The sequence below is a fragment of the Otolemur garnettii genome, unplaced genomic scaffold, assembly GCF_000181295.1.
Source record: "Otolemur garnettii isolate 467f Iridium unplaced genomic scaffold, OtoGar3 scaffold00008, whole genome shotgun sequence".
NCBI classification, from domain to species: Eukaryota; Metazoa; Chordata; class Mammalia; order Primates; family Galagidae; genus Otolemur; species Otolemur garnettii.
The window spans coordinates 32597904-32609914 of NW_003852403.1; the positions used below are offsets into that span (position 1 = coordinate 32597904).

The window sequence follows — 12011 nt, forward strand, 5'->3', positions numbered from 1 at the left end:
ATCAGAGCAGAGTAAGACTTCAGCCTCAACCCAACTAAGCTACCATTCCACCCTAAATGTCTTAAATTTTCTTAGGGAAAAAAAAACAATAAAATATTGCAGATCATATGTCTTCTTTAATACAAAAAACATAATTTATCTCAGAGTGTCAGCACTCAGGCGGTGATCATCAATGGGAGTCTCTTTTCTTTTCCCTAAAATGCAGAGAATAGAGTGAGTTTTGCCAACAAAGAAGCTTGCTGTGGTTTGGATGTGGTCTGTGCCCCCTAAAACTCAGGTGGCAGGGTTGAGACGTGGGGCTTAGTGGAAGGGGATGGAGTCATAGGGACGGCTCTCTCCAGAGCCGATGACAGGGTGGATGAGTTCCACTTTCTCGGGAAAGTATTGCAATAGTTCCCACAAGAGTAGATTGTCTCCTTCTGCCTCCTCTCTCACCACGGGTCTCTTTGCAATGCTCGCTCCCCTTCCACTTTCTGCCATGAATAGAAACAACTTGAGGCCCCCACCAGACACACCCGCCCAATCTTGAACTTTTCGATCAAAGAATCTTAAGCCAAAATAAACCTTTTCATTTAAAACGTACCCAGCCTCAGGTATTCTGTTCTAACAACACAGACTGAGCTTCAAGAACAGGCTCAATGTTAATGGGAACATCGTTCTCAATACCTTCATAATGGAACACTAACTCCACGCAAGGCTGGAACTCTCACCCTGTCCTCTATTTTTCTGCGTTTGGTATTTGGGTGCTGGGGCCAAGCAGAGCAGGGTCCCTCTTCTCATTTATTTACCAGGAGCTACTAATGTACCCCAAGTTGAGGAGACTTCTAGAGGGCCTGGACTGGGCTTCTGCCCTTCCCCCTTGTCTGATCATGTCATTCAGTGAATTTCAAAGTTACAGACACAAGTCTGATGGATTAGGCTTGTCTCTGATGTAGGCCTTGCTGCAGGAAAATAGAAAGGGCCTTGAAAGGAAATTCACCATTAAGAGAGAAAACTGGACCACCGGAAAGGACTCACCTGTCCTCATTCAGAGTTCTTACACAATTAGAATAGCGCTTAATACTTTTATAGCTCTAAAAACAAAAGCGAACATCAACGCAGTCTGTACTACTTTCAACTTGATCAAAAATGACTGTATTTCTCAAACATCTGGAACTTGCCCTTCCCTATTTAACTAATCATAACTTAGGAAGCTGTCAGTACAAACAGCAATGGTTTATTACTCACTTTAATTTTTCTTCTCCTGTTAAGGAGGATGGTGGATGATTTCTCTCCAAGCATATCTATCCATGATGCCAGTTTATCCCGGGGATTTGAATTGCCTGTTCTGAATAGCACATGAATCTTATAATGACATAAATTCTCACCTCTCCAGGTAGGTACCCTCTGTTCTTCTCTTGCTCAAAAAGGTAAGCTGCATAGCCCACATTGTCACTATTTACAAGATGGTTGGTGTTGTTCATGCTGACTGGATGGATGGGAAACCAGCTGTAAAAGATTAAGAAGCTCTAAGTTAATCAGAACCAGAGACTGGAGCCAAAAATGATGACTGGGAGGTTAAGATGTCCCCAGCAGGAAAAATATATTTTAAATGACAATCATTCCACATTTGTATTCTTATTGTTCATACACTCAAGTTAAAAATAACCTACTTGAGAAATCTGATCTTTTACTCAAATTAAAAATACAGAACCCTATTTTCATGAGTGTTACATCATCATCATCTTCATCATAAGTCTGGTCAGCTACTAGGTGTTATACCTGAAGACCTTGATGGGCATCGACTTTGTCCTTCAGGACGGGCTCAAGTGATAATTGTTCAAGTTAATTCAGATCAATTCAAGAGACATTTACTGAAAGATAGCTCTATGCCAAGCATGGAATAAACTGTGGTTTATGCTCAGAATCTGACAGAAAACGGAAATGTGAACAAATGGCTTTCATACACTGTGACAAATGTTGTAAAGAAATAGGCATAAAGTGTTTGGGGACTACAGATGACTAGCAATTAATTCTCGAGGACATTATGGAGAGAGGAAACAGCAGAGCAAATGCACAGAGGCATAAAAGAGGATGTTATGCATAATTCAGTATATCCTATGCATAGTAATATGTTCAATCTAGAGCTATACAGTTTACAAACTAATTTCACATCTATTACCTTATCTGAACTTCACAACCCTGAGAGATAGGCTGTTTTACTCTGCAAAGGTGACACAGAGAAGCGAAATGATGGCCCATAGATCCTGGAGGTCTAGGACCCAATTCTGGGGTTTCCAATACCTTGCCCAGTACCCTTTGGAGGATCCAACTATACACAGGTGAAGAAGGTATTTGCAGAGTGAAAGACAGTAATGCAGGCTCGGCGCCCGTAGCTCAAGTGGCTAGGGTGCCAGCCACATACACTGGAACCCTCAGGTTCAAATCCAGGCCTGCCAAACAACAATGACAACTGCAACTAAAAAATAGCTGAGCGTTGTGGTGGGCACCTGTAGTCCCCGCTACTTGGGAGGCTGAGGCAAGAGAGCTGCGTAAGCCCAAGAGTTGGAGGTTGCTGGGAGCTGTGACACCACGGCGCTCTACCCAGCGTGACAGCTTGAGACTCTGTCTCAAAAAAAAGAAAGACAGTAAAGCAGATTGACTGGAATCCTCGAGAAAAGAGAGATGCCAGTTTATAAAGTGTTGGGTTAATTTAGGATGAAAAAAAATCTTTTGTTGAGTCAATTCTTGCTGAAAGATTTTAAAACATTTTAGTTTACATTTCTACCTAAATTTAACATAGTGCGCAAAACTAAATATTTATTTAATGACTAAGGAGATATTTAGGACTTTATTCAGATGTCAGTTCTCCTCACCTAACAGAAGTAAAGACAGGCCAGAGGCAGCCAGCTCAAAGCCCACTGGCACTGGGCAGATGACATAAATGAGTTATGATGGTTGGAACAATAGGGCCAAGTGTGGACTGTGGGGAACTTGCAGGATCTAAAGGATGCAGCCTCCACCCGGCTCCAACCAAATGTTGCCTTACTGGAATATAATCCTTTTTTTTTTCCAAAAGGAGACACATATCCACGTTTTCATCTATGTTTATCAACTTATAAAATTTTCAAGAAGCAAATGATATGAGAACAAAGAATGAGAACTTCTAATTAAGAGACTTAAGATATTTAGCCAATAAATATACTTAGTGGACTGGATTTGGATTCTAATTCAAACAAAACTGTTTAAAAAGAAAGACTTTATTGATATAATCGGGGAACACAGACTGGGTGCTAGATCATATTAACAGACCAATCTTAATTTGTTATGTTCACTGATTGTGATTATAATTTTTAAGTCTTTATCTGCTGAAGATACACATTGAAATATCGATGAGTGAAATGCGTGATATCTGGTATTTGCTTTAAAATACCCTCACAAAACAAATTTAAAAAGGAGCGGAAAGGATGCAACAGAAAGACAGAATATGGGTATAATTATTGAAGCAGGATGGTGAATTACAAGGAGCTTCATTACACTAATCACTCTATCTAGGGATGTAGTTGAAGATTTCCATATAATTTCTTTTTTCACGTTGGCATCCATTTTGAACTTTTTTAAACACAGAGTCAAATCAAATCACCAGTTAGTAAGCTGTTAGGTCCCCAAGATGCCTATTTACACCTGTGCAAAGAAATAGAAGTTTAAGCTGAAGGTATTCTAAGCTCATCCCCTGGCAGTTACTTGCTATGTATAAAATTTATAATTTTTCTTACATTTTAAAGTTAGTTTTATTAATTTCTATATTGAACAAAAATCCAAGAACCTGCCTTCGCCCAGTGGTAGTTTATGACCACCGGGACACGATGCACAGAATCGAAGAAATAGAAAAGGAAGGAAATGATGCCATCCACCATGAATTGTCATCTTCCGGTCTTCCCAAAATTAGTGCTTGAGAAATTAAGTACTATATAGGATGGCCATAAAGTTTGTGTGCAATTTAAAATTGAAAACTATCATGGTGTATGGCATACCTCTTGGGGGTGGGACACAATTACAAGAGGAACTCTATCTAACAAATGCAATCAGTGTAACCTAATTCTTTGTACCCTAAATGAATCCCAAACAATAAAAAAAAAAACCTTTAATAAATAAAAATACCAAAAAAAGACCTTGTTCATAAATATTTCTATTGCATCTCTACTAGACCAGTAAAAAATTTAAGGCTCTATAAATATTCCACAATATGAGGATGACTGGGTAAATGATGGAACCCCCCACTCAATAGAATACACATATCCAATAATAACTTGGGTTATCATAGGGACAGTCGTAGGTTATAATGTTTAGCTAACTAAAAGTATCCAAAACTAAACATACAGATAGATAACAAATGTTCTGTGTAGAAAGGTTCTACATCGAAAAAGTACAAATGAATAAATGAAATGTGAATAGTTTTCTTCCTATGATGAAATTTTCTGCAATTTATTTTTCCTTTCCAACTCGAATTATCCATGGTGAGTACTTATTACTTTCATCATCAGAAAAATAAAACAACTTTTTAAATGTATGCTCATAAAATCCTGTTCTGCACCATAAAATAGATTTATCTCTTAAAGAAAAACCTTTATAAAAAAAATAAAATTTTTAACTATTTTAAATTGCACGCAAACTTTATAGACATCCTGTGTTTCAGACACCTTTCAAATTGTAGATATCCGTTATATATATCCTTAACATGGTATATGTATATGTGTCGACATATTGTATTTATTTTACCTGTGTTTGTGTTCAAAACACTGAAAAAGATCCTTCTAAGTTTGTGTGTGCATAATGTGTATGTGTGCTTTGTCTCTTTCTCTTAAAACTTGAGTGTCAGGAAATTCTAATCAATGAGTATTTCCTCCTTAGGCTGATTTTGCTTTTCTGGAGTTTTACTCTTTAGTTTGGAAGGAAATGGCGGTGGCATGGCACTTCTCTTGTTCTCCAACCAAAATATTTCTTTCTGATATGATCTCATTGAGGCCAGCCAGATTCAACCATGATGCAGTTTCCAATGCAAATCAGAGAAGACCCCAGAGAAGAATTCTCTCAGCATTGACTATGATTTAGCACTGCTTAGGCAGAGGATTTTATATACAGGATCTCATTTTATTCTCACAAGAATCCTTTGAGTCAGGTACTATCATTATCTTCATTTTACAACCAAGGAAATATAAGTTTCAGAGTGGTGAAGTAACCTGACCTGGATTCACCCAACAGTGAGTCAAAAATCCAGAATTTTCATCCTGTACTAAAATGCCCTTCTCCGCGAAGGGATACTAGTTCTACCCTTTTCTTCATTCACTTGCTCGTTCTTTACTTGTTTAGTTATTTCTGCCTCTGTGCCAGACACTGGGAACATAAAGATGACTAAGGCCTCACCTTGGCCTTGAGAAATGCTTTTCAGTTTGTTTGTTTGTTTTCGTTTTGAGACAGAGTCTCACTCTGTCACCCTGGGTAGAGGCCGTGGCATCATAGTTCACAGCAACTTCAAACTCCTAGACTTAAGCGATTCTCTTGCTCAGTCTCCTGAATAGCTGGGACTACAGGCATCTGCCACAATACCCAGCTATTTTTAGAGATGGGGTTTTGCTCTTGCTCAGCCTGGTCATTCTGTGAGCTCAGGCAATCCACCCATCTCGGCCTCCCAAGTACTGGGATTACTGGCATGATCCACCACACCCAGCAATTAGAAATGCTTTATAAAAGGTAAAACATTTGAGCTGGGTCTTAAAAAGGAGGTGGAGGTTGGCAAAGGAATCACGAGAGAAAAGGCATTTCTAGCAGAGGAAATGGCATCTGCAAAGTCATAGAGATGTGAAGGACAATGACGTTTTTGGAGAATAGATAGAGCATTGTGGACGTGAGCAAAAAAATGTGGCAGTTGTACCATCCATTCAATCAACATCAATTTATTGGAAGCCGAGTATGCGGTTAGCATAGATTTAAATCCCAAGGCACATAAAGAAGAATCAGATACGTTCTCTCTACCATCAATACAAACGGTATTTGTGGAGAAAGCAAATACTCAGAATTTCAGCCTACTAATTAGAACACACAGTTGATTTCTTATTTATTTTAGGCTTTAAAAAATAAATCAAACTTCTCTACAAAATTGAAAAAATAAGCACTCAGAAATAATTGTTTGAATTACAGGAAAGTAAGATATTGTACTTTTTTCTTCTGCCATTTCTAATACATATATTAAAATACTGGGCTCGTCACAGCAAGATACTATAGGAATACATGAATATTTATAAAGAAATACAGAAAAGTGGTCATTTTAATTTTAAAAAGCTGCACTTGTAGCTTCTTTTATCTGGTCAAAAAATATTCTTCAAAGCAAAGTTCAAAAGAGAAGAAGAAAGGCTTAGTTTCAGATGAAGTTATAAAAAACAAAAAGGATGAACACAACCCTGACAAACATTTTTAAAGTAAGATACCACAACTACATGTAAAATAAAAAATCAGGGCCCTACCTAAGCTAGCATGATATAATCAAGAGTACCAAGGAGAGTGAAGAAATGGGGGATCTGATTCTGGTTTGTAGCAAAGTTAGTTAAAATTTCGAGATCTCTTTTCCTGAGACTAAAAAATAATAGATTTCAACTATGATTTGTGAATCAATAAGTAGCATATTAATATAGAACAGCAAAACTATTTATTCCTCCTGTGCAAATGAGGCATTTGGAGCTAAAGATTTCTAGGGCCTTTGCAAATTCAGACATTGTGTGTTTCTTACTCTGAGATAGAAAAGAAAAACCAAATGCAAAATAAAGCTCCTTACATACTCCATAAAAGTAACAGATCCACCCCAGGTTCCATTCGCTCAGACCTGGGGCACCATATCCATGGTGCAGGTTGTGCCCTGTACACAGGGGACTGTCCAAAAGGGTCAGTGGAGATTTAACTCCAGCCCCAGCACAGCTCACTGAGCTAGGAGCCTCTGTCAGCCCAGAAAAGGTGGTGCCTTCATGTAATTGAGACCAGGGCTCTGCCTGCTAGCTATGGCCCTTTCCAGCCTAAATGCCCACAAACAGGAAAATAAAACAGCAGCCATCCAAAGATGGTGTTCATGAAGATTCACAGTAACATAGTTGCTCCTCCTATGTAGTTCTGGGTAAATACGATATAGGAGGCTGCCGTGGGCTGAACAGGGTCCTCACAAATTCATGTCCATCCGAATCTCAGAATGGAACTTATTTGGAAAAGGGGTCTTTATAAATGTAATCAAAGTAAAGATTGAGTGATATTACACTGGCTTAGTGGGGGCCCTAGACCCAGGGACTAGCGTTCTTATGACAAGAGGAAAGGATCAGAGAGACACCCAGAGATATAGAGAAGATAATGTGACAACGGAGGCAGAGATTGGAACGACGGGTCAACCACCCAGGGAAGCGAGGATTGATGGCAAATCCCCAGCAGTAAGGAGAGGAGCATGGAACAAAATCTCCCCTGGAGCCTTGCCTTGATTTTGGACTTCTGACCTCTGAATCTGTGAGGGAATAAATTTCTGTTGCTCTAAGCCACCCAGACTGTGGTAATGTCTGGTTTCCCTAGGAAACTAACTCAGAGGCCGTGTATTACAGTGCTAAGAATACCAGCTCTGGGGTTAGACAAAAGTTACTAGCCTAGCTGACTCTCAATGTGTGTATCTGGAACATACGATAATAATTATATCTACCTCGCGTCACTTGACAACGAAAAGAACTGATACACATAAAATGCTTAGCACAAAGACTGGCCCATACTAAGACTGAATAAATGTTTCCCATGATGCTGCTGGTGTTGACACAGCTGCAGCTGATGATGTTGACTATGATGATGATAAGGGAAAGAAACACAGAGCTCTGAGCATAAATATATGTATATGATTCATAAGATTAACGCAGTGTTAAATAGATAAAGGGGTGCTGGACATATGCAACACATGCATTAATATATTCAACCCAAATCACATAAAATGTGATCGCACAGAATGATTAAATGAGAATAACCTGCCCTCTTGTGGCAGAAAGGGCATCCTCACAAAATGCCCATGTGCTGGTCCATTTCCCAGTCCCCCATATGGGGTAGGGTGTGTCAGGGTCTCTGACCAATAACAAGTGTGCAAGAAGACCACCCAATCTTTATTAGACTTTGCATGAGTGGGAAATAAGTCTATAGTATGTTAAGCCACTGAATTTCATGTTCTATTGCTGTAGCTGGCTTTCATTGCTTTGATGAACACACTTCTTTATTCACAGTTGTCCTCACTCCACCCCACTGCAAACCATTTGGGGAAAGACAGAAGAAAAAGGTGCGTCCTCATGTTATCCTGTAAGGATCAACTGGGCCCAGAATTTTACCCAGGGGCCAGTCTGGGGTAAATTTTAAAGCATCCAAAGCAATGAGTAATAACCAGAAGACCAGACTACTCATATTTTAAAAAGACAAGTCTACTATTTTGTGAGTATTGATTTTGTATCCTGAGACGCTGCTGTATTCCTTGATCACTTCTGAGAGTTTTGTAGTTGAGTCCCTGGGATTTTCCAGGTATAGGATCATGTCATCAGCAAAGAGTGAGAGTTTAACCTCCTCTGACCCTATTTGGATACCCTTGATCGCCTTTTCTTCCCTGATTGCAATGGCTAAGACTTCCATTACTATGTTAAAAAGCAGTGGGGATAAGGGGCATCCTTGCCTAGTTCCTGATATGAGTGGAAATGTTTTCAATTTTACTCCATTCAATATGATATTGGCTGTAGGTTTGCTGTAGATGGCCTCTATCAGGTTAAGAAAAGACCCGTCTAAGCTTATTTTCTTAAGTGTTCTGATTATGAAAGGATGCTGGATATTATATACAGTTATGATTTAATAAAAAATAATTTTTCTAATGTAAGAAAAATAAAATAAAATAACAAGGAGCTGTAGCCAGAGGAGGCCTTCTAAGTTCCAGGGAAACCAGGGGCCGCCATCCAGAAGCATATTTCGACCATCTCTGCTCTAGAGATGTGCATTCTCCACTGATCTTTCTGTTATCTGCAAAAATCCTAAAGGAAAAAGTATCTCTAGATAATGACCTCAAAGAGATATCTGGTTTGGATCGATTCCATTAAGTTACACCAATCAAAATTCTTGCACCTTTACATGGTATGATTAAGTGATCAACAAAAGAAAAACAAGAAATGGCCAACAAGAATGTTTTTTTAATTCAGCTCGACTATGAATTGAACATATACAAAGGAAAACAACAGTCATTTGGCTTTTTTGAGTCTGTTACTTGGCAACAATTGTAAAGCATGATGATACCAAAATTGGCAAGAACAGGGAAACAACATTCTGCTCCTATCTGAGTAGCAGGAGTGTAAACCAACAAAACCTTCCCAGAGGGCTGTTTGACAATTTAAAGGAAAGGCTTTAAAGTAAAAACATTCTCTTTGGCTCAGAAATCCCATTCCAGGAATGTAGCTTAAGGAACTCGTTGGCAGATATATGAGCTATCTGTTCCAGAATGTTTATCACAATGTATTTTATGATGGGAAACACTATAAACAACCGAAATAGCAAGTGACTGCTGATTGGTTGAGTATAGCATGGTGCGTGGAATGGAATATCAGACCGTAATGTTGAAATAGTGATTTAAGAAACATGACTGACATGGAGGAACTTAGAACATATTCTCCTGAATAAAGTGTCTCAAAAATGGAGGGGAAAGTATCCACTGTGCTCAGTACTTCTACGAAAGCAACTTATATATACTCACACTTTCTTACCAAAGATAGATCACAACTATAGCTCAGGATGAAGGGGAGAAATGGAGTGGGAAGGGAGGGGAGGGGAGAGAGGTTTGACAGAGGGAGAATAAACAGCGGGACCACACCTATGGAGCATATTACAAGGGTAAAGTCAAATCTGTCAAGTGTAGAACATAAATGTCTTAACACAAAAATCAAGCAAATGAGGCGAAGGCTATGTTGATTGGTTTGATGTAAACACATCAGATTGTATAAAAAAACAACACATTGTACCCCACATATGCATAAATGTATTCATGATCTATGTGTATATGACTCAATTAAAAAAAAAAAGAAACACAAACTAGCCGTTGAAAGATATTCATAAGGTATTACTAAATGGAAAAAAAAAGAATTACCAAACTAGGAATACGATAAAATCTCCGTTTCTTTAAAAATAAAAAATTTATAAATGTGGTTAGAAAAAAAGTCTAAAAGGCTATGTAACAAAACATTAATAGAAACTATCTCCGCGTCCCAGGATTATCAGATGGTTTTTTAGCTTTTTAATTTTTTTTCTTATTTTGGAAACTTTAGAAAATATGTAAATGCACCAGAGAAGATTTTTTTTAAACTACTTGATAAAACACCAAGAGTGAATCCTAAGGTAAAAGATGGGTAATGATGATGTGTCAATGTAGCTTCACCAGTTGTAACAGATGGACCATTCTGGTGGGGGATGTTGATAGCGGGAGAGGGGCTATGTGTGCGTAAGGGTGGGGGGCACAATGTGTATGGAAACTGTCTGCACGCTCTGCTCAATTTTGCTTTAAAAAATAAAGTATATGAATTTTAAAACTGCTTTAAAGTATTTTAATTCTAAAAATAATTAATCCTATTTTTAAAAAACTATACACTGGCAGTGTATCACTAGTGCCATTTTCTATTGATCATGCAGTCACAGGACCAGCCACATGTCAAGGGCTATGGAAGTCACCTCTATCTCTTGATGGGGAGGGGCAGAGTCACTTTGGATAAAATGTAGAATGAGAGCTATCCTTGAGTTGTAGCCATCTTTGAGAACTACAATCTGCCATTTGACAATTTCTTTTTCTCCAGTTAATATGAGGCTACATACAATTAGGTTTCACTATTTGCATTTGTAAGGTGAAGTCTGAGATGGAGCTGTGTCCTTCACTCAGAAAGTGCGCACTGCAGCCACTGGGTGGGAACTCAGCGGCCCTCTTCCTCCTTCTCATCTTCTTGAACTTAATGGAGCTTTTCCCTAATGTGGGCCTGTAGTTGTTAATCTACTAGTTTCAATTTAGCATTGTCAATTCACAATCACAAAGATCCATGGAAACAACCCAAGTGCCCTTCAAACCATGACTGGACTAACAAACTGTGGCATAAGTACACCATGGAATGTTCTTCAGCCATAAGAAAAGAAAGATTTGTGTGTGTGTGTGTGTGTATGTGTGTGTGTGTGTGTGTATGTGACAGAATCTTACTTTGTCACCCTCAGTAGAGTGCCATGGCATCACAGCTCACAGCAACCTCAAACTCTCAAGCAATTCTCTTGCCTCAGCCTCCCAAGTAGCTGGGACTACAGGTGCCCGCCACAACACCTAGCTATTTTTTGGTTATATTGTCATTGTTGTTTGGCAGGTCAGGCTGGATTCAAACTCGCCAGCTCCAGTATATGTGGCTGGCGCCCTAGCTGCTGAGCTATAGGCGCTGAACAAAAAAAAAAAAAAAAAGACAGATTTTTTAATCTTTTATAACAGTCTAGAAGGACTTGGAGAACCATCTCCAACATATCACAGAAGTAGATATTTTCTTAGATCTCTATCAATGCAAAAATGGTAAGAGGTGAGAGAGGAGGAAAAAGAAGCATTGAACAAGTGAAATAAACAGCTCAAAGTAACGAGAAAGGAGAAGCCAGATATACGGTAACAGCAATCCCTGAAAATAGACTACATTCATTTACTTAAAGATGAAGACTATTGGAGTACAAAACAAGTAACTAAAGCTATATGATATATATATGAGATGTGTCAAAAACATAAGAACAAAGAAGGCTGGAAAGAAAATTAAAGAAAATTTACATCGCCAATTCTAACCTGCAAAAAGCCGAGTTAACCATACTAACGTGAGACTCCACAGACTTTAAGACAAAAAAAAAAAAAAAAAAAAAAATCACATTAGATGTAAGGAGGATCACTGCACAAATAAATCAACCATCAAAAATGCAACCTTATAGAATCTTAGTAC

The 12011-nt window shown here is 38.6% G+C and overlaps 1 protein-coding gene across 1 annotated transcript in view; it reads right to left on the minus strand.

Annotated features, from left to right (window-relative positions):
• Positions 1-12011, minus strand: part of ASAH2 (N-acylsphingosine amidohydrolase 2) — a 71601-nt gene that overhangs the window by 37534 nt on the left and 22056 nt on the right. Inside the window, exon 8 of the mRNA XM_003783671.3 lies at positions 1368-1488. Coding sequence (XP_003783719.1) covers positions 1368-1488 — 121 coding nt within the window. The remainder of the gene's footprint in view (positions 1-1367; positions 1489-12011) is intronic.